At 40.7% G+C, this 21,098-nt stretch overlaps 1 protein-coding gene across 1 annotated transcript in view; it reads left to right on the top strand.

The window, feature by feature from the left end:
• kitlga (kit ligand a) overlaps positions 1–20,182 on the top strand; it is a 57,547-nt gene extending 37,365 nt beyond the window's left edge. Inside the window, exons 2-10 of the mRNA XM_088340438.1 lie at positions 568–678; positions 2,449–2,505; positions 3,606–3,758; positions 4,863–5,040; positions 7,902–7,961; positions 12,599–12,696; positions 12,856–12,965; positions 13,047–13,100; positions 18,341–20,182. Coding sequence (XP_088196564.1) covers positions 568–678; positions 2,449–2,505; positions 3,606–3,758; positions 4,863–5,040; positions 7,902–7,961; positions 12,599–12,696; positions 12,856–12,965; positions 13,047–13,077 — 798 coding nt within the window. The 3' untranslated portion in view covers positions 13,078–13,100; positions 18,341–20,182. The remainder of the gene's footprint in view (positions 1–567; positions 679–2,448; positions 2,506–3,605; positions 3,759–4,862; positions 5,041–7,901; positions 7,962–12,598; positions 12,697–12,855; positions 12,966–13,046; positions 13,101–18,340) is intronic.
• Positions 20,183–21,098: the final 916 nt, after the last annotated feature.

A 21,098-nucleotide genomic window follows, 5' to 3' on the forward strand; every position in this document is an offset into this window, starting at 1 on the left:
TGACTGCCTCATTTCCTGTAAAATAAAAAGCTTGTGTGACAAGCGTCACGCATTTGGGTCCTGATCCTGTTCCGATTCTTGACAGTGTTTGTGCTATTTCTTTTGAGCAACAGGAACAACTTTATTCCTGGAGCATTTTTCTTTAATATTTCTACATTATAATTTTTGGACTTGTCCAATGATTCTCGTGGAAAATGACATTTTCAGTAAATATTTTAGATCATTTTCACAGCAGTGTTCTGACAATAGCTGTTATGTTTTCTTGTAATTACTGTAACATTTTGTCATTATGCTATTTCCTTGGATAACGTTTTATTCATTCAATTTATTTAACAAATCATATTTCAGTTAGACTGTCATAAAAATACGATGTTCTTGTTGAGTGTTAGGTAACAGAATGATTATGGCCTGCTGTTTATTGTGTTATGTACTTTTTGGGTGAATAACATTTTCAATTCTAAGAATTGTTGGCTGTCACATAATTGGAAAATTCTATTTGGTCGCTAACTTTGTTACGGAGTTGTTATTGAATTTATAATCGTCTTTTGTGCTTTTGTTTTTTTCCAGATTCGGATACGCGTCTGTGTCCATTTACTGCTGCTGATCACGCTCGGGGTGCATTCAAGTAAATTTGACGTCAACCCAGTGACAGATGACGTGTCGAGACTCTCAATTTTAGTAAGAACAATGTTATCTTTATCAATTTTTGGGGGATATTCTCTTCTTAACTGGTTGGCCTCCTCGCATAACATATTTTACTAAATACTTCACCTTCCAAATTATGGCATATTACGACTGTCTGTCTAATATAGTAATTAGTAGGTTGTAATATTACATTGTCAAAGTTTTCCAACAACGGGATTATCATAATACTTTTAATACAAATACAATATTGTGCCACTGTTCTCAGAATGACCTTATCCTCTATTAAGTTCCACAACTTATCTTGTAAAATCAACACATAATATTAAGTCAAGTCAAGTCATATTTATTTGTATAGCCCTTTATTACAACATTTCTGAAATCGCTGTACAGAGCACAAAACAACAACAAAATAACTAGTAAAATATAACATCAGCTATATGATTTTGTTTTGGGAACGGGAATATTTCAAGCTAAATATGGTAAAAGTAAATATTTAATTTGGTTTATCAAATATGTTAATCGACAACTTATTATAATCAATCATTTAGATATCAATTGGATTAGAAAACGTCTAATAGCTCAGAATGTTATGCTTTACTTTTGACGCGTGAACATACTTAAACTACAGTAGCATATGTCTACTTTATTTACCATTATAACATATTTTGATTATCATCTCTCTTCCTTAACATTAAATTCCAACCTATACTTTATAATAACTCTGACTTTATAATAACATTTAAATTCATGCTTAGTACTTCTCAGTGTTATATACAGTTTTATGATCAATTTACGGTATTATCTCTTTTAATATTACTTCAATCTCATAACATGACATTTTGATAATAATATTACTCTTTACCTTACATTAAAGTTCCCTTTTTAATTGCTAACGATGTCAGAACCAGAACAGGAGGATGACCCAGATGCGTAACGTTTCTCACATAAGCTTTATTTTACGGGATCTGGGCAGTCATGCACGTCAACACAAACACCAGTGATTCGGCGATCGCTGGACAGAAGAAGTAAGGCAGAAGTCTGGCGTGGAACAACAGGAAGCCAGAGGCAGACGAGATCGATACCAGTTACACGAGCAGATGCCGGACAGGACGGGACAGACAGGATTGATATCAGATATAGGAGACTGGAGACAGATATCAGACAGGACCAGACAGACGGGATCGATACCAGACACTGGAGATCGATATCAAACAGCACGAGATAGACGGGGACGATACCCGATACTGGAAATTGTAGCAAGGTATCAGACAGGGCGAGGCAGACAGGATCGATACCAGACACTGAAGACTGGCGACCGATACCACACAGGACGAGATAGACGGGATAGATACTGGAAAGAGTCAAAACACAGGTCTCGCGGGTGCAGAGGTTTGTTGACGGACTGACCAATGATGAGTGAGAGCACTGAGCTCAAATAGGAGGGAAGCCAATCAGTCAAAGAGCCGCAGCTGCCGCAAAACGGGCGGGGTCAATTGGGGGCAATGGGGAAACCATGACAAACGATTTATTGCGGATATTTATTTTAGTTTCTTTACCTCCAAACATTTAACAAAACAATTACTTTTCCATTTTACGCACTAGACAACATCCAGATCCGAATGTGTAATATTATTAAAGTCAGCAAACTGGACATATTTTTAATTCATGGGGTCCGCAGAAGCTTTGACAATTGCCGCTTCCAAGAATCCTACTTAACTTTGACGTCTCATTTTTCATTTCTATTTTGTCATCCTTTTCGAAGTTGAACTTTGACATCCGTTTTCTTTTGTTGTCTTTTGACAGAAACATAATATCCCCAAAGACTACAAAATTCCTGTACATTACGTTCCAAAAGAACAGGTAAGACCCCTCCACCCCAGTAAAACCATATGGCAACTTTGTGTGAAATGTCGCAAGGGAGTGATGCGAAATGCACCCAGAAAGCTTTGAAAAGGTCACTTGGTATGCACAGCTGTAATGCTCCAAAAATAGTCCACAAAACATGTTGGGATGCTAATGTTTTGAGATGCAAAATTAAAAACACAAAATGTAAATGAATGCATGTGACTAGAATACAGCAAGTTCGAACAATTTATTTTAGCATGTATTTATTGTGTTTATTGATTATCAGTGTCTGAAATAACATCTGCCTGGACGCCCGGGGCGTGCATCTTTTACGTCGGGCGTACAACTTACACAACGTCTCTGCCCGGGTGGCCGACAACTTTTTCAAGCAAAAAAAAAAAACTTTCGTTTTAATTTTAATTTTTTATTTTTTCCGAATCAAACGCTTTATTCCGATTTCAAAATCTTCGTTGGTTTGGAAATTTGGGAATTTTGGTTCGTCAGGCAATTTGCATACTCGGCAGCCAATCGGAAGCCTGCATCAAATAACTTCGTGCTTCCGGACTTTCCCGAGTGTTATAAGATCGTGCATTTGCATACCATTTTCCAAAGTAGACGCATAGAGAACACAAGAAAAATTGATAAGTGGTTCGGAATCAAGCCAAAACCTCAGCCCCAGAAGAAAGATTCAAAAGAAGCTAGCAAAATTTGTGACGCTACAAAAGGTAAACATACATTAATAGCATCTTGGAAAGAGGAGTTCACGTGGCTTGTAGCAGACGACGCAACGCAAATATTGCACGAATGAAGATGAGTAAATACAGGCACATACTGATGGCAGATGGAAAACAGCGATGTCATATACATGCAATGAATGTTATAAGTAGATTTACAGTAAACTTAATTTTAAAGTGGTGTTCTGTTGTATATTCTGATTATCAATCCTTAATACTTTGCAACAATGTTTTTTTTTGCAATTAGTCCTCTTATTGTGTTTCAAGTTGTGAAAAATGGGGCAGGCAACTTTATGGCTGGGCAGGGCAACTTTTCAGAGTTGTCTGCCAACTTTTTGTAGTGAGTTTCACACACTGTGATTATGTATTTTTTTTTTTCAGGGAGGAATGTGCTGGGTAAAGCTCAACGTCTTCTACCTGGAGGAAAGTTTACAAGACTTAGGGCACAAGTTTGGAAATATTTCGTCAAACAGAAAAGACATTAGCATATTTATACAAATGCTTCAAGAACTACGGCTCAACATGGGCTCTGTGGTAAGAATGATTATTTGATATGTGATCTAAAAAAACAAAAAATAAGCAATTTTATATCATTTTCTAGTTAAATTTACTTGCTTTTTACGTTAAATCGGGTCACCAACCTTATATGAAGATGAGAGCTACTTTTTTCTACTACTGGTAAGCGTCAAAGGGCTGCCAGTCTGATTTGCATTTCTGAAATAACATAGACTCAGATCACCACTAAAACATCTGCCTTGTAGGTAGACACTGAGTGATTTACGTAAATAAAAATTGCTTTTTTTTCAAATAATTTTACCACTGGTTGTGTCAATGGTCTCTCAACAGTTAGAAATCCCAATGACCCATCACCGGTGAGCTATTTTCAGATCCCCTTCGCAAGCAACTCAGGTGTTCTTATGGGGCTACATGGTGTCTGTGGACACCATGCTGGCGTAATGGTAATCACTTGCGACCTAATGCTAACCGCGATGTAATCGGTTTAAGTCAATGTCATGTTTATTTGTATAGCCCTTAATCAAAAAGAGTCTCAAAGGGCTTCACAGACCACAGATTATTACAAACCACAGACTATTATGACACCATCCCCTGATATCTTCTTGGCTCTTGGGATCACTAGTAGGCTCTGGACCGGAACATAGGGGTAAATTAAATCTGAAAGATATGAGGAAGCAAGTCCATGCATGATTTTGTATACTACCAACACAACCTTAAAATCACATTTTTAGCTAACAGGGAGCCAATGCAAGTTATCTAAAATAGGGTAATGTGATCAAACTTTCTTGTCTTGGTTAAAAGCTTAAGTGTCTCATCAGAGGTGCATTAGTGACTAAAATAAAAGTACGATACGGTCTGATGATTGACATATTTAGAAATAATTGAAAGGAAAAATTATATGTTAATTGGCATTAAGATTGAAAATCCAGAATTTGAAAGGTATGGACGTTTTAGTGGTCAAAGGAAGATACGGGTTTTGGTGCATGAAATGCCACAATCCAACCAACGTTAGATTTTGAAATAATCTGCTAGCCACTCTTCACCGTGTATAGGAGAACTACAGAAACTCAAAGGTGGACGTGCGGAAAAATGATGGATTGTTGTGTGCCTTGTCGTTTGCAGGAGGCAGTCATGTATGACTTTGAGTGCCATTACCGCGAAGAACGGTGGCCCACGCAGCAATACTTTGAGTTTGTGTCCGATTTCCTCGCCAGTGCACAGCACAGGGACGATTTGGACGACTGCGAGCCTCCGCCCTGTCCCACCACGCCCTTTACGCAAACAGAACAATATTTAAAGGGTGGGTGCTTCAGATATTATTACCCTATTCCTGTTGCATGGAACTTCTATAGTCAATCAAACAAAGTACACGTTAATTATCCTAGAATAGTATTATAGAGGGCAGCACGGTAGAGCAGTGGTTGGTGTGTGTGCAACACAGTTCTGAGGTCCTGAGATCGAACCTTCCTGTGTGGAGTTTGCATGTTCTTGCCGTGCTTGTGTGAGTTTCCTCCGGGCACTCTGGTTTCCTCATACATTCCAAAAACATGCATGTCAGGTTAATCGGCCGGCCCAAATTGTCCCTAGGTGGGAATGAGCAAGTGAGCTGTCTGCCTCTGTGTGCCTTGCGACTGGCTGGCAACCGGTTCAGGGTCTCCCCTGCCCACTGCCCGAAGATAGCTGGGATTGGCTCCAGCACCCCCGCGACCCTACTAAGGATAAGCAGTAAAGTTAATGGATGGATGGATGGATGGATAGTATTATAGAATTTTGAATTTCTTTATTGAACAGGTACAATGCACAGCATATGTGTTGAACAAAAAAGAGTTAGTGACAAGCTAATTTAATCTTTGTTTTAAGGGACCTGTAGCTTCTGCCAGAGTGCAACAAGTCAAAGAAGTGTTGACAAGGGTGAGAGGAGTTCTTAATAATTTTTTGGGCTCTCCTGCGGTAGTACGAGATGGCAATGTCCACCAGAGTGGGCAAAAAGCAGCCGATAATTTTCTGGGCAGTGTCCACGACCCTCTGTCTGCTGCCATGCACCCAGCACACCACACGATGATGCTGTGTGCCAGTATCCTCCCCACTGTAAATGGAACAAATTTCAGATTTCCATTTGAAGTCCCTGAAGGAACACAACAAATCGCACAAAACAACAACAGATCCAGTTTTTAAAGAAACACACAAGGATCAAACAAACAGCTAACAGCGAAAAAAATCCCATTCGCAGTAGCATTCAATGTAAATAATAATCATCTCCATTCCTTTGATATTTTCTCTTGTCATTTTTACTTTTAAGGCATGTTTTTCCGGAGCATTTTGTGGTGAACTTTGAGCAGCTTCTTCTCGGTTGTGTGGGAAAGTTATTTTAACCAATTGGAACTTTAGTCTTGGCCAAAAGAAAAGTTGACCTTACAGTTGTCCACGCAGGTATTCCAACACCTCAACGTCAAAACGATACAAATGCGTCATTGATTTCACAACTGGTTCTACCTCACTTGAAGCGCCCATTTAACAAGGAATATTTATATATATGGATACTTCTCATCACAGCAGTCGTATTGCAATATGCATTGTTGGTTTGTTGGCGCATTTGTGAGAGCTGGCAAATGAAAACTTCTTCTATTTTGTCTCTGAGCATCAAACCACTTGAATATTTATTTCTTTTTCCATTTATGTGTCCTGTCCAAGACATTTTCTTTTTTTTCCTCCAGGCATGATGTATCACAAGAATGATTTTATAGAGAAAATGACCCGAATTTTGCGCACTTCCCAGTAAAATCTGTGCGCACAATTGCTTAATTGATTTTGTTTGTCCTAGTATTCGCTACTGGTGACACACATAGAAAAGATCACATAAAAATATACTTCTACATATAAACTCACCCCCTTATTTCAGTATTCTATTTTATAGTTGTAAATATGGCGTGGATGCGTAGGGAGAATATCTCCACGAGGAGAAATTCAGTGTTTTCATGCTTTTTACGCCACCACTGTAGCTATTCAATTGTATCTTATAGCGTGAGCGAAGGACAAACCATTAGTTATCAGAGAACGTCATCACCTGCTTAATAATATTGAGCAGTGGGGTAGAACACTATGTTGCTTCGACAGTTAAGTCACAAAATGTGTTACAGTACTTGTTACCGTAAAAAGTAATTGCATTTTAGGAACGAGTTCCTTTCTGACACATTATTCCCAACACTGGCAATACGTACATAATAACGTGATAAAATAGAATTGACTTTGTGTACCTCAACTGCTCTGATTCAAACTAATCACTCGATTTGTTGCGGAGGTGGCTGTGTTCCATCCAGCATTCTTCTATTCACATTTATCACAGTGCCCAGAAAACAAAGAAACAATTCTAGAGTGTTTTTGAGGTCTTGCGGTTAATAAGAATAAATACGACCCGAAAGTGACATGATTACTTATTGCCCACACCTGTGCCTGCTCGTTTGGCGCAAGCTGCTGCTTGTTGCCTGATTGATTCCCCTCCCATTTATCCCAGTTTGCCAGTCACTCCTTGTCAGTCCATCAGAGAACCTCTGCATACGCAAGGCAAGCACTTTGACTCTGGCTCCCGCCTGTCCCGTTTTCATCCGTTTACCACTCGTCTGTTCCTGATTCCCCGTTTGTCTCCGGCTATCAACCGGTTTTGCCCATTTGACCACGCTCCGATCTCCCGTTCCAGCTGACGACCCATTTCTGACCACCGACCTCACCCTGATCCCCCGCTCCGGCTATCAACCCGTTTTGCCCATTTGACAACGCTCCGATCTCCCGTCCCGCAAACTCCACTTCCGCATTCCGATCACGCTCCGATCCCGTGAGCGGCTTACTTCCCTCGTTCAGTGAGCACCGGATCACTGGCGTTTGTTTCCTCAATATCCCAATGAACTTTCGAGTCAACGTTACGTGTTTGGGTCTACCATTTGTTCTGGCTCTGACAGATAGTCCTGTTTGATGTGGGAGAACAATAATTTAAGACTGAGATTCAATTATCAAAGAAAGAATCAATCTTTTATTACAATTGGCAGTTTGTAAATCCTTAAAGAATGAAAAACAAATCCATTGTTTAACGAACCGATCGATCCATCTCAGTCTCAATTGATCTTGTCATCTTCTTAATCTCAAACTAACAAATGTACTTTTTTTCAGGTTTGCCGTCGTCCAGCAGTAAAAGCTCCGACTGCGACTTGTCCACAGACTGCCAAACACGTACGTCATCTTCTCGTCTCCTTCCCACGTCAAGTCCGCATGTTGGTCCCTTTGAAGTGCGTGTGTGACTAGTTAGTGGTGCATGGCTGTGAAACCAGTCCAGCTGGTGTGTGTGTGTGGGACACATTTTCAAGGAACATTTGGTGCTGTCGTTTTGCTTCAAAATGTCTCCTCTGAGACGGGCTTTTCATCCTCATGGCTTAATTTTTTTTTAAACGTTTGACTAAGGATCGATCGTTATGGGTTTTTCAAGGCCGATACCGAATATTAGTATTGTGGAGGCCGATAACCGATATTTGGATCCAATAATCATTCAGTGTAAATGCTTAATGGCCTAAGAAAGTTTTAATCTTGCAAAAAGAAACAAAGAATATTTTAATCACTCTCTGAAATAAATAAATTGGAATTTCAACACTATTAACTTGACCAATCTGTCCCTTTAACAATACAGTCCAGGAAATAAAATCAGACTTACAGGCAACTTGTATAAAGGTACCTGAAAACTTAAATAGCTCCCTGAAATAAGAATAAGAATTTCAACACAACCAACATGATTTATCTTTCACTTAAACTAAAAAATAAAATTAGGCTTTGCAGCAATTCGTATAATTGTACATAATAATTTAAAGGTGGGGTGCATAGTTTGAGGTGCCCTTCAAAAGTGTAAGTGTAAGTGTAATATTTTCTCTAACCCTAAGTATGTGTTAAAAATGCCCCACTGAATTCAAAGAGCCTTTATGTATGTTTTTATCACCGCACCTATCTGCTTTTATCTTACTTTTATCATCGGTGTGTCGGCCACTCAGCACATTAGGCTGGACAAAAGGAGGAGAGGGCAGGAGGTTTTGGAGACTGATTGCACACACGTGCTGGTTGTTTTAATTTCTTCAAGGATGAAAATGGTGAGAATAAGAAAAGGACTGTTTAAATACAGTCCGGATGCCAACCCAAAGTTTAAAAAACATGGGGAAAAAGTGTATTCAAGGGCATCGTTGAAAGACACATACGTGCATGCGGCACTCAGGGAGCTTGACAGAGGCTGCAATGATGATTTCAGCCAGAAGATTGCGTGAAGAGGTAGACTGTGAAGTTACAGACACCCCCTTTAAATAAAAATATCAATACCAGCATCATGACCCAAATTAACTATGTACAAAAAGTGCATGAAAATGTCAACAGTTGCCAAATTGAAACATTTGGGCACTCCTGGAGCGCCAGTTTGACAAACTAATGTTATGGTAACTGTTAATCATTTAGCCTACCATTTAAGCGCACTTTTTATGCTCTCTTTCAATCACAAACTCACACGCTTGACTGACGGACTAATGTTATGATAAGAGCTAATGTGTCTATCTCCACCTGAACGTGCTTCCTTAAATAAAGTAAACTAAACTATTCACGGTATCCCTTAATCACACAAATGCTTTTCTACCATGGACTTTTAAAAATCTTAATATTATCAGCAGTCTTGATTCACAGGCATGTTGCTGCCGCCGTTGACTCCGCTCTAACGTTATTATTCCCACTTCAGTGGTTCTGCCCATGATTGCTTATCCAATTAGAAAGCACGGAGTGGGTAGCGTCAAAGACAGAAGGCGAGAGGGACGGTGGAAGGGATGGGCTTGGTTGGATATGAGCCAAAATAACTTAGTTTTAAATATATTCAATCGGCTCGTTGAATAAATACCGATGTCCATCAAATTTCCAAATACCTCAGCCGATGATAAGCCCGCCTAATGATCAAGTCGACATCTATTTTTGACCATTCACTAAATTTAGAAAAATTGTAGGCATAAATACTTTCATAGAAAAAGTCCTTCATAAAGGTTCTTCAGGAGCAGAGTAGGTCCCCGGCATATTACATTAATCTGTTCTGAACTGGGAATCGTAAACTTAAATTGCCGTCCAGCAGGGGATGAAAACCTATGGTAAGTATGGGAGTGGAGTAACGGGTGAATGCATAGTGGGGAGTGAATGGCGGATTGAAAATGAAACCGATTTTAAAAACCTCAGCTCGTAAGGATTCAGGTCTCAGTTGTCGATTGGTTACAGAAGGGTGCGCAAACTGTCAGCCGCGGCCCACATTGGGTTAAACGAATTTGCTTAGGAACCGGGCCGCAGAAGAGAAAATGGCTGATAGCATCAGCATATACAAAATTCAATACATCAGTGTCTTAAATCCGATACCCCATTATTACATTAGGGAAAAAGATAAAGTAAGCCAATCCATTTTCTTTCCGTTTGGATTTACCTACGCCATTTTATCCAATTTGTTTTGAAACATTAAAAATATACAAATAGATATATTTAATTAAAAATATAAACTTGTATTAAACATAAGAGCATAATAAAATGTGCCCTTTTTCACTAGTTTTTTTTTAAATAAGCAAGTAAAGTAAAAATTGTCCAGCTGTTTGAATATAGGCCATGAGCGCAATGAAAAATATAGTTTCTTTGGGGTTACACAAAGGGCCACAGGCTAAGTCCAGGTGAGTGCTATCGTATAATACTTAAACAGTGCGTCCGAGACTTGTATTTTAAGTAAAATATCATTGGTATGAGCGTTTCCTCAAATTTCTCTGGTTCATAAATGGTATTCAGGAAATACAGCGACATTTGGTTGCTTTGGGAATGAGAGAAAGGCATTGTGGGAGGTACTTCAGCCAACAGCATATTTGTATTTTGAAACAAACCAATAATACGAAGGCATTTGAAATTATAAAGACCAATACCAGAAGGGTATCTTAGAAATGTAACTCGTCATAAGCACACCCTAAAGTTTGAACTTTTCAATGTTTTTGTCACCCAAAATAATTTGATGTCGAATGGAAAATTACCGTAAAGGGGGGCAAAAAAACATTTTATTCCACACTGTAGAGTGAAAAGGTGAAAACGCGTTTTCCAAGGGCTCTTTTGTATAGCGCTTTTACAGCTCACAAGTTCCTCAAAATGGGTTTGCTCAGCGCTCACTATTTTGCTCATGGTTACAATGGCCTGAGATCAAACCCACAACCCATGGGTTGCACAATGGCCCTTATAAAACTTCACATGGGCTGATTGAAACCGCAGGGGAAGTCTTATGGAAATAATATTACACAGGCTTCTTGAGTGATTGACGAGGATGGTATTGTTTTTGGACATTTTTAAACAGGAAAGAAATCAAGCACAGCATTATCTTCTCCATCCTATGAAAATATTGTGGCACATTAATGACAGAACTCAAGAGATCATATCAGGTTCGTTAGTAATCAATGTTTTATTCAAAACCTGCATTTCTTTTACACACGCTTGCACGATCCAATCCGCTCGATTGTTTCCAAACTAATTATTTCAAGATATTTTAAAAGTCTAAAATGAAAATGTATCTCATTGAAATAACAAACAGGAAAAAAATGTTTTAATATGCCTTTGTCAAGGCAAGTAAGTTTATGGTTATGGAATTGGAGTGCGGTTTTATATCTGGATTAGGGTGTTAAACGAGAGACTTCAAAATGATCAGTTTAAAGTTTTGTGTTTAAAACGATTTCAATTCAGATAATAGTTAGTTTTTTGAACCCATCCATTATATGCACCGCCTGTCCATAGTAGGCTTGCGGGTGTGCTGAAGCCCATCTCAGCCATCCTTGGAGCAGGGGACACACTGAACCGGTTGCCAGCCAGTCGCAGGGCACACATTCACACCTAGCGACAATTTGGACCGGCCAATTAACCTGACATGCATGCTTCTGGAATGTGGGAGGAAGCCGAAGTGCCCGGAGGAAACCCATGAAGGCACAGGGAGAACATGCAAACTCCACACGGGGAGGCTGCGGTAGCTGGACTTGAACCCTAAACCTCTGCACCGTGGGGCCGTGTGCTAACCACCTAGCTGTGCCTGTTTGAAACCTTATATAGTCTCGAATCAAGAACAGCACTGTCCAGCACGGGAGCAAAATTAAACTTGTGATTTGTGTTTACGGTTTTAATTGAGGGTTTTTGGTCAGGGTTTGGGTTTGAAACTTCCCTACAGTTTTATGAGCGTTGTCTTTTCAAATAAGCTTTCACATTCAGGGGCTTTCACGGTAGTGTTTTAAGCAAGGGTATTAGGAGAAATGTTTTCATTTTTTTGGGATACAGTGAACTATTGTTTATCGCAGGGGCTACGTACCAAAAAGAACCCGTGATAGGCGAATTCCCTTGTTTTTTACAATAATACAATTCGATCTTCCTAAAACACACTCATATTATATAGCTTATGAATGACCTATACTTCATGTTGACAATACAGTATTGTTTGTTATTGCAACATCTGTTGCAGCCTGGTCATCCTGGAAGGGGGGTTACCTGATGTGGGGCAAGGTTTCTTCATTTTCCTGATGTTGAGGTTTTTGAGTTTTTCCTCGCCCTCGTGTAGGTTTTAGATCAGGGGATGGTGTAATAATAGTCTGTAGTTTGCATTCATCTGTGGTCTGTGCAGCCCCTTGCGATTCCTTGTGATTAAGGGCTATAAAAATAAACATGACTTGACTTGACTACTTAACATCAAAATCTTAGAACAAACCCCTTTTAAAGGCTCAAGCATTTAACAAATTCAAGTACCGTCAAATGAGCATTAATACGTTTAACAGAAATGTTTATTGCTGCTGTGTCGCCTGCAGAGCAAGAAGCCCGTTTGCTTCCGGAGGTTGTGGAACGAAGTCTACTGTCGTTACTCTTCATTCCGTTCCTGGCTCTCATCCTCCTGCTTGTGTGGAAGGTGAGTTTGTTTTTTTCTCTTCTTTACAGCCACCTACGGCGTTTTCATCTTAACCTGGAATTTACTGCGGCGGGCGGCAGCCTTTCAAGTCGCCGTCAAAAAGATGTCGAAGCTGTCGGTCAAAGTATTCAAAGGATTTTGCCGTCTTCCCTTGAGCAGCTCAGATCGCGACGGAGCAGCCGAGATCTTCCGCGTGCCCCCAGAGAAGACGCTCTCTTCACGGGAACGGAAGGCAGCGTATCTCGGCGAGAATCACAAATCACAGAAAAGTATGCTCTCTTTCTCAGTCGAAAAATTGAACGCTGTCCCAGACATCTCTGATGCCATTCTTTCCTGTCTTTGCGTTCCAGAAACAAGTTGAACGTGATTGAAACAGTGTAATAAAACCTCAAATGCTTTAGCTGGTAAGACATTTGCAGCTGTATGCTTTTTTCCACCCTTTCGGTTATTCTAATTTGAGAAAACAATGAAAGGTGTATTGAAATAAAAATATTATTTGGTTGACTGATTAGACAAAAGGTTTTGGGATGAAAACTAACACTGTCTACTGTATCTTCCAGTGAAAAAAATGTTTTTATCTGTGTAGCTGGTGAGATTTTGTGGCATAATGAATCCCTGAGGATTGTTTTTAACTAATACGGTGGTGCCTCAGGTTTTTAACTTGATCTTTTGGCCATCGAGGTCTGAATTGGTCTCGGATTTAATTTATTTTTCCAAAAATAAATGATGGTTATCTAAGTCCACTTTTTTCAATAAAACTCACAATCTCACAATCAAGTCCTTAACATGTAGATGTTCAAAATACTGATATATATATTTATTGCAAATAATACCTTCAATGGAATAGATGAATACCCTTTTAGTAAAATTGACATAACTTGGGAATGACATGTTTTGGCTTTTTTTCCCCCCTCCTTCATAATTTATCGTGGCGGCATGGCGGTCGAGTGGTTAGCGCATGCACGGCCCAGTTCTGAGGTCATGGGATCAAATACAGCTACTAGCCTTCCTGTGCAGAGTTTGTATGTTCTCCCCGTGCTTGCGGGGGTTTCTTCCCACCTTCCAAAAACATGCATGTCAGGTTAATTAGCCGGTCCAAAGTATACCTAGGTGTGAATGAGCGAGTGAGTTGTCTGTCTCTGGCTGGCAACCAGTTCAGGGTGTCCCCTGTCCACTGCCCGAAGATAGCTGGGATGGGCTCCAGCACCCCCGCGATCCTACTGAAGATAAGCAGTGCAGATAATTATCGGCTGCCATTTTCTTCTATAAAATTCGGTCTCATCTCAATTAAACACTTGCTTCGGAACAAATTCTTAGGCCTTGATGTACGGAGCAAATTCAAACACGTACTTAATTTATTCTGCTCTCTGTCGTACACAAGAATGTTTAAAAATATTGTTATGTCCAGTTTTATGTACTTTATCAAAAGATCTTCAGTTCTCTGATCAATTCTCACTCTAGCCTGCCGTGTGCACCTTCTTGCGTCTTCCGGACATCAACACGTGGGATAATACAGTAATCCCTCGTTTATCGCGGTTAATGGGGACCAGAAGTCCCTGTGATAAGTTTAAAAAATCAGCAATGTATTTTACCTTCTTTAACATGTGCTCTGCCAGCCCCCGCTCACATCAATAGTCAACCGAGGATAATGGAACGTGGCTGCAAGAGTGCTACTAATATGTAAAAAAACTGAATAAAGAGCTGCCACACATGACACAAATCTGTTCTCTCGGTCCCCACTCTCAGAAATAAACGACCAGTGATAATGAATTGCGGCCAAAGCAGTGTAATTCCTTTTAGGCGGGGCACAATGGCACACTTCAACGGCCCGAAAAAAAATGCACTCTTCCGAGGCCTACTTTAAGCAATAGTTGAACAGGGATAATGGATTGTGGCCACATTCATATATTTTATTTTTTGCGGGCGAGAATGGAATTGCCTTTAGTCAGTCCCCGCCTGCAGAAATTTGGAATTGGGGTAATGATTGTGGCCACACAAGTGCAGTTCAATTTAGATGGAATTAAAAAAAGAAAAAATGGTCACGAAAATGTGCATTCTCTGTCCTCCTTGTCAGCAATAGTTGACCAGAAATCGTGCATCATGGCCAAAACAGTGCAGTTTGCTGTTTTGGCCACAATGGCTCGCTTGAGAGGCCCGTTCTGGGAGAAAAATGCTCTCTGCCGGCCTCTGCCCTTAGCGATAGTGGATCGTTGTCACAATCGTGCATTTCATTTTATGCAGGCTAGAACTGTCATGATTACACCTGAGGCACCTGAGCCTGCTCCTTTGGCGCCAATTGCCTCGGACGTTGATTGGCTCCCTGTCACTTGTTAAACCCCTGTCTTCCTGACATCAGTTATCAGTCCGTGTGCGAACCTTAGCTTACGCTAGGCAAGCTTTTCGACCATGACACTCTCCTGTTCTGGCTCCCGTCAGTTTCCCGGCTCCGACCCTTTTTCTGATGTCGACAACGATTTTTGCTCCCCCGTGCCGGCTACTGACCTTTTTTTCCGCTCTCGACACTGGCATCGCTCGTCACGGAAATACAACTTCCGCGTTTGAGCAACCTTCTCCCCGCGACCAGCGATCTCTGGATTGTGTGTTCTATCCTTTCCCTTATTCCTAATAAAACTAAGAGAAGTGCACACAGGTAGGTCCTGTCCCTGTTCTGGTCCTGACAAGAACGGAAGTGCCTTCACCCCGTCTGCAGCAATATGGGTTTGCGTCTGCATGTTAGCAGTTCATTTAAGGCACAAAACAGTAACAACAAAAATAGATCTTCCATGCCCGACAGAAGTGCCATCTGCTGGTTTTCTGCTCTGAGCAATATGCAATCAGGGCTAATTGATCGCGGCCGTCAGAAAAGCCCTAGCGCAGGGGTCGGGAACCTATGGCTCGCGAGCCATATATGGCTCTTTCTATGAGTATCTGTGGCTCAGAGACAAATTTGATTTCATGCAAAATTTCTCCATCTTGCTTCTAACTTGAGTTGTCTATCCTATTCTGATACACGCAAAGCCAAACTAGAGCTAATAACATGGTATTACTTTGCAGTATATATAGGGCACGTTTTTTACTACAATTTACAGTCAAGGTGTCACACAAAAAAAGGGGGAAAAAAAAACTCGTTTTGGTTGTACAACGCTAAAGAATCCTTTATATAAAAGTTCACTATATAATCTGTGTTCAGTGTTCAGATACCTTATGATGAATCCACAGAACTGTAAATACGCCAAAACACCGGAAGAGAACTTAGTCATTTGATTGGGTGAGTGGGAGGGATGGGTGGAGCTATGCAAAAAGGGCAAGCACTCCCTCCCATCTCTTGCCCTACGCTGTCTGCGCCAAAAGTGAGCTCATCAGGCTCCCTATTTGCAGAATGTTGTGACGTTTTTACACAATAACTGCTTGCATCTGGTTTTGAAACCAATATGTATGAAAATAAGGGTCAAAATGAGTTCAACCGATCTTGAGTAATTGCAAGAAAGAGACAAGTTTAAAGTGGTATGTTTGTTGATTTTGGGACAGGGGCTCTGGCATTATTCTCTTTTCATAATTTTTATCAAATCATCAAAAATAAATGTGCTGAAGACTAAGGGGCCGGTCACACAGACATTTGCGGCTGAATCACGGCTAAAATTTTGCGGGTTTTTTTTGCCCGTGGTTGCCCGCGATGGAAAATGCGCAAAATTGGCCAACCCGCTGTTCATCGGTGGTATGCCCGCAAAACACGCCGGCGACTGTTCCGCTTCCTCATCGCGTCATTTCTGCGTCATTTTCTCGTGTGGACCACGGGTATAAAAGCTCCCGAGCCGGTGTTAAGCCCAAATCCGACTCCTACGCAACACCCCCAACCACCCCCCCCCACCCCTCGCGTGAACGCGCATTCTGCTGCGATCGCTTTTGATTTTTTCATCCGCGTTAACAAACGCATTTTGTAGAATACGATCGCAATTTATTGTTTAAATAAACGCGTTATATAGACTAGGATCTCCCAATTGTTATAATTAGCTCACTTTATTGTTTTAATAAGCTTTTTATATAGAATACGATCGCTTTTGTTGGAAGCGCAGCAGAATGCGCGTTTACGCGAGGGTGGGGGGATTTACCGTTCGATTACGTTCACAACAAAAACGAAGACGGAATGGTTTAAGTTGTATTACATTCCCAACAAATGCAAGACGAAGTGGTTTTGGTTATATGTTCGCCATTACATTCCCTAAAAGTGAGATAAAACGAGGTAAAAGTGGGGATGCGAATCTCGACAGGGATGCATTTCTCGGGTAACACCGGGCTGTAGAAATCATAACCGCTCAAGACACAGTCCAGTGAAGATCAAGATTTCAAGCTATGGCATCATTTTTATTTTATTATCTTGAAAAGAAATGTCAAGAAATAAAAATGGATTAAGACGAGGTCACTACGCTGACGGGGATCCATGTTCACCCCCTTGACGTCTCGAGCACAACTGAGTGTGCTCGGCAAATCGCGCTGTATATACGCGGAGAAAGGCGTTTGACTGTCACACGCGTAACATGCTAATTTCACGTAATAACACCGCGATACAGGCGCAGAACACGCTATTACCATGCTCCACCCACGATTACCCGCTGAAATTTCCCGTCCTACCCATGTGTAACCACGCCCTGGCCGCGGCCAGAGCACGTCGTTCTGCATCATTTCTGCGTCATTACCTCGTGTTGACCACGTGTGCGGCACGCGGTTTAACACGTGCTCAAACTTTTGAGCAGCTCAAAAGTTTTGAACGCGGCCAACCACGTGAACATTTCCGACTGCGAGTAAAGCACTGCTCTATCTCGTCTATATGGCGGTCTCAAAACGTCCAACAGCGCCCAACGGCATCTGCTTCACGGCCAGAAATTTCTGGCCGTGGTTCAGCCTCAATACGCTCGTGAAAGGCTGTGTACCCGCGCTCTGAAGAATTGAGCAGCGCAAAACTTTTTCGCGCTGCCACCCGCGCGCGTATTTCCGACCTCGTGTTAAGCACTGCTGTATCTCGTCTGAATGGCGAACTCAATGCGTCCAATAGCGTCCGCCTCAAAGGCAGAAATTTCTGGCCGTGATTCAGCCGCAAATGTCTGTGTGACCGGCCCCTAAGCTTTTGTCTGGAGCGCGGGTTTAGCAATTTAGTAAATTTGTCTCATAATATATGGTGTGGCTCTTTCCCAAAATAAAATTTATATTTTTTGCCTTTATGGCTCTTTGAGTCAAAAAGGTTCCCGACCCCTGCCCTAGCGGATCAACACAGGCCACTTAAAAGCTGAAATTAGATCGAAAGCGAAGGCAAATTTCTCAAAACTAGACCAAGGGTCACCTCGGAGAGGAAGTCGAGGCACCACTGTACTTCTTTTTTCTTTTACCTGACAAATACTCAGTATACAATACATAATGAAAATACTAAAATAATTGAAACGAATGATTTTTTGAAAAAAAAAAAAAAAAAAAAAAACTGTTATGTTATTTAACTTTCACAATTACAATGGATGCATCTTTCAAGGTTTTCTCATTGTAGGGTTTTATGGAATAGACAGTACTTTGAATTAAACCAATGTTACTTTTACAAGAGTCTTATTTCAACTAAATTTATCGACCTCGTGTTTTGCTCGTGTGTGTGGTTCCCCAGGTGACGACAGTGACATTCCACAGAGGAGCAACAACAAAGAAAAAAGGAAAAGGAAAAAAAAAATCAAATAAAAGATCTGCTTCTTGGACGACTCGCTCTACTCCACCAGCAACCACCATTTTCGTCCGTTTCACCAACAACCGTCGACTCTTCTACTGCATGGATGCGCTTTTCCTTTCGGCTTTGAGGCCGCCTCCCTTCTTGAGGATTAAGGAGGGGAAAAAAGAGAAAAAATGGGACAACTGTTCCCTTTTAGAAACTTCTTTCCGAAGCATGTATTCCCCCGGAGTCTGAAGAGGATGCCGGAAATGGTGACCACGACACCAAAAAATCCACTAGGACTCACTGTTCTCTTCTTATTCCTCATTCCACAGCAATTATCATCATCTCCATTTTAGTCTTCTTGTGGGGATCGTCAGCTCTATTTATTTATTGCCACACTCCAGAAGCACCTTATGCGTATCACGCGCATTTCCCGGAGGAGTTCGCGGACTGGAGGCTGAAGGCATGCAACAGGAAAAGATGACAAACTTTGGGGAGGAGAGCACCACTACGTGGGTAGAAAGCGGGACCATCCAGAGACTTCTTGTCTCAAGTAGAGAATCCGAAAAAAAACATCATAGAATATAGAATAAAACAGATGTTGACCAATATGAGGTTCTAAGAAAAATGATCCCCGAAAGGAAATATGTAAATAATCGTCTCTAGGTAATTTTGAAAATATTTTAACAGTCGTATAAGCGTGGGAAGAAAAATGTAACTACTTTTAATAGGTGTACAAGAGATAACGAAATAGGAAATACCGTAAAATTTCGAATGACACAGCACACCTGATTTAAAGTCGCATGCGCAAATTTAAGGAAGAAACTCAATTTATTTTCAATCAGCGGGGAAATGTCCAGTACAGAAAAGTAACACTTGAATGCAGACTGTTTCCTTAGCTGTCAATCTCAATCAACTAGCTCAGTATTTAATATGAATTGAATTGACAGTAACAAATACGCAGGAGTGTGGCAAAAATCATTATACATAAACGCTTGAAATTTTTCTCACAAGGAGTATTGTGATTGAATATTTTAGTGGGGTAGCAGGTGACCAATTATTGGGTAGATTCTGGCCCAAAACTTTGACTTTATATTAGGCTGTGATCCACCAATAACTGTCGGCCGGATAATTGTTGTGTACCCCTCCTTAGTTAGTAACTAGTGTTGTCATGTATAAATATTATTTTATGTTGTAGTAAAAATACTTGGTCTCCTCTATCATTTTGTCATATGCGCACAGGAAAACTTAAAATCAGTTGCATGGCATAGCAAGTATACAAGCTGTTGTGGTTGTACGGGCTTTTGAATTTTAGTGAGTACAGTACATGTTAATCATGTTTTTGTCTCTCGCCTGCATAGATGTTAATACCAATTCAATTCTTTTGACTTCTGCGCTTGTAGATTTAAATTGACAGAGACAGAGAGAGTCTGCAAACAAGTGTCTTATTTGTGGCTTAATCTGTTACTTTTGCTGTACTAGTCATTTTCCCGCGGATTCTGCCAAGATCCCAAACTTACTCCATAGGGACAGTGGAAATCTTGTTCATCTATTCAAGGGCGTCATTAATTAGATGACGAGGCATTTGGCTACCGAAGGGAGACAGAGGGACTCCTACCGTTTCATTGTTTGTTTTCTTTGACATTCAGAGCGCTTGGCAGAAATCATGATGATTTCTCTGTTGGATTCCACTGGTCCTTAATAGTTCAGTAGCCAGATACTGAGGCGAACCGCCGCAGCTGCGGGGCCCCGATAGGCTGCGGCCAAACCGACACCCTTGCGACCAAACCGACACCCTTGCGACCAAACCGACACCCTTGCGACCAAATCGACACCCTTGCGACCATCCGTGTATGTAGAAAAAAAAGTAGCGGCTTGTAGTCCGGAATTCACGGTAATGCAAATAGTCTGTTACATGGCTGCTGCTCTTTCGTTTTTTTTTTATTTTATATTTTCAGACAAGGGTTTATCCGTTAAAATGATCCGAAGCCACTGTGTAGTAACGATAAATATCTGTTTGATACGAACAAATTTGGTACAGTGCCATGATCAAGTCTGGGGATTTCTAATGATGATGAAAATTGTATATAGTGTACACTGCAAAAAAACAACAACAGTAAAATAAGAGAAACAAAAGAGAAATGGAATACACACAATACAACCCTAATTGCATCATATCTATTTTGATATTTTTCTGTCTCGAATCAAAGTCGAAAGCTATTTCGATTAGCGTAGCACCAGTGACAGCTAATAAAACGTCTGCTCTGGGCGGCTGCTTTTTCTCACCGCTTCTCTGTTTTAGCTTTGATGTGCCTTATGCTAACGGCGCTAAAGCTAAAAGCGTGGGTCACTGTCACGAGGATGCGCTAATGCTTCACCGATGCTGCAAAACAGTTCAACTCAATCAAACATATTAAAGCAGGTGTATGAAATATTCATAAGATACTTGATATTTCATTTTAGGTTCAAATATATGTATAACCTATACATCTACATCGGTCATATAAGGTTAAAGATATAGTGATACCTCAGTACTCCATCATAATTAGTTCAGGATCAGTGTCCAGACACCGAAGAGTTCAAGTTCTGAAGGAGTCTCTCCCGTACAAAGAAATAGTAAATATTTGTATATGTTCCTATGCGTTCCAAATAATCAAAATATTCGAAAACTACTATAAATACTCAAATCGTTAATAAAACGTGTACCTAAACCATT

Source organism: Urocampus carinirostris, chromosome 7 (genome assembly GCF_059441175.1).
Source record: "Urocampus carinirostris isolate Australia breed hairy pipefish chromosome 7, RoL_Ucar_1.0, whole genome shotgun sequence".
Classification (NCBI taxonomy): domain Eukaryota; kingdom Metazoa; phylum Chordata; class Actinopteri; order Syngnathiformes; family Syngnathidae; genus Urocampus; species Urocampus carinirostris.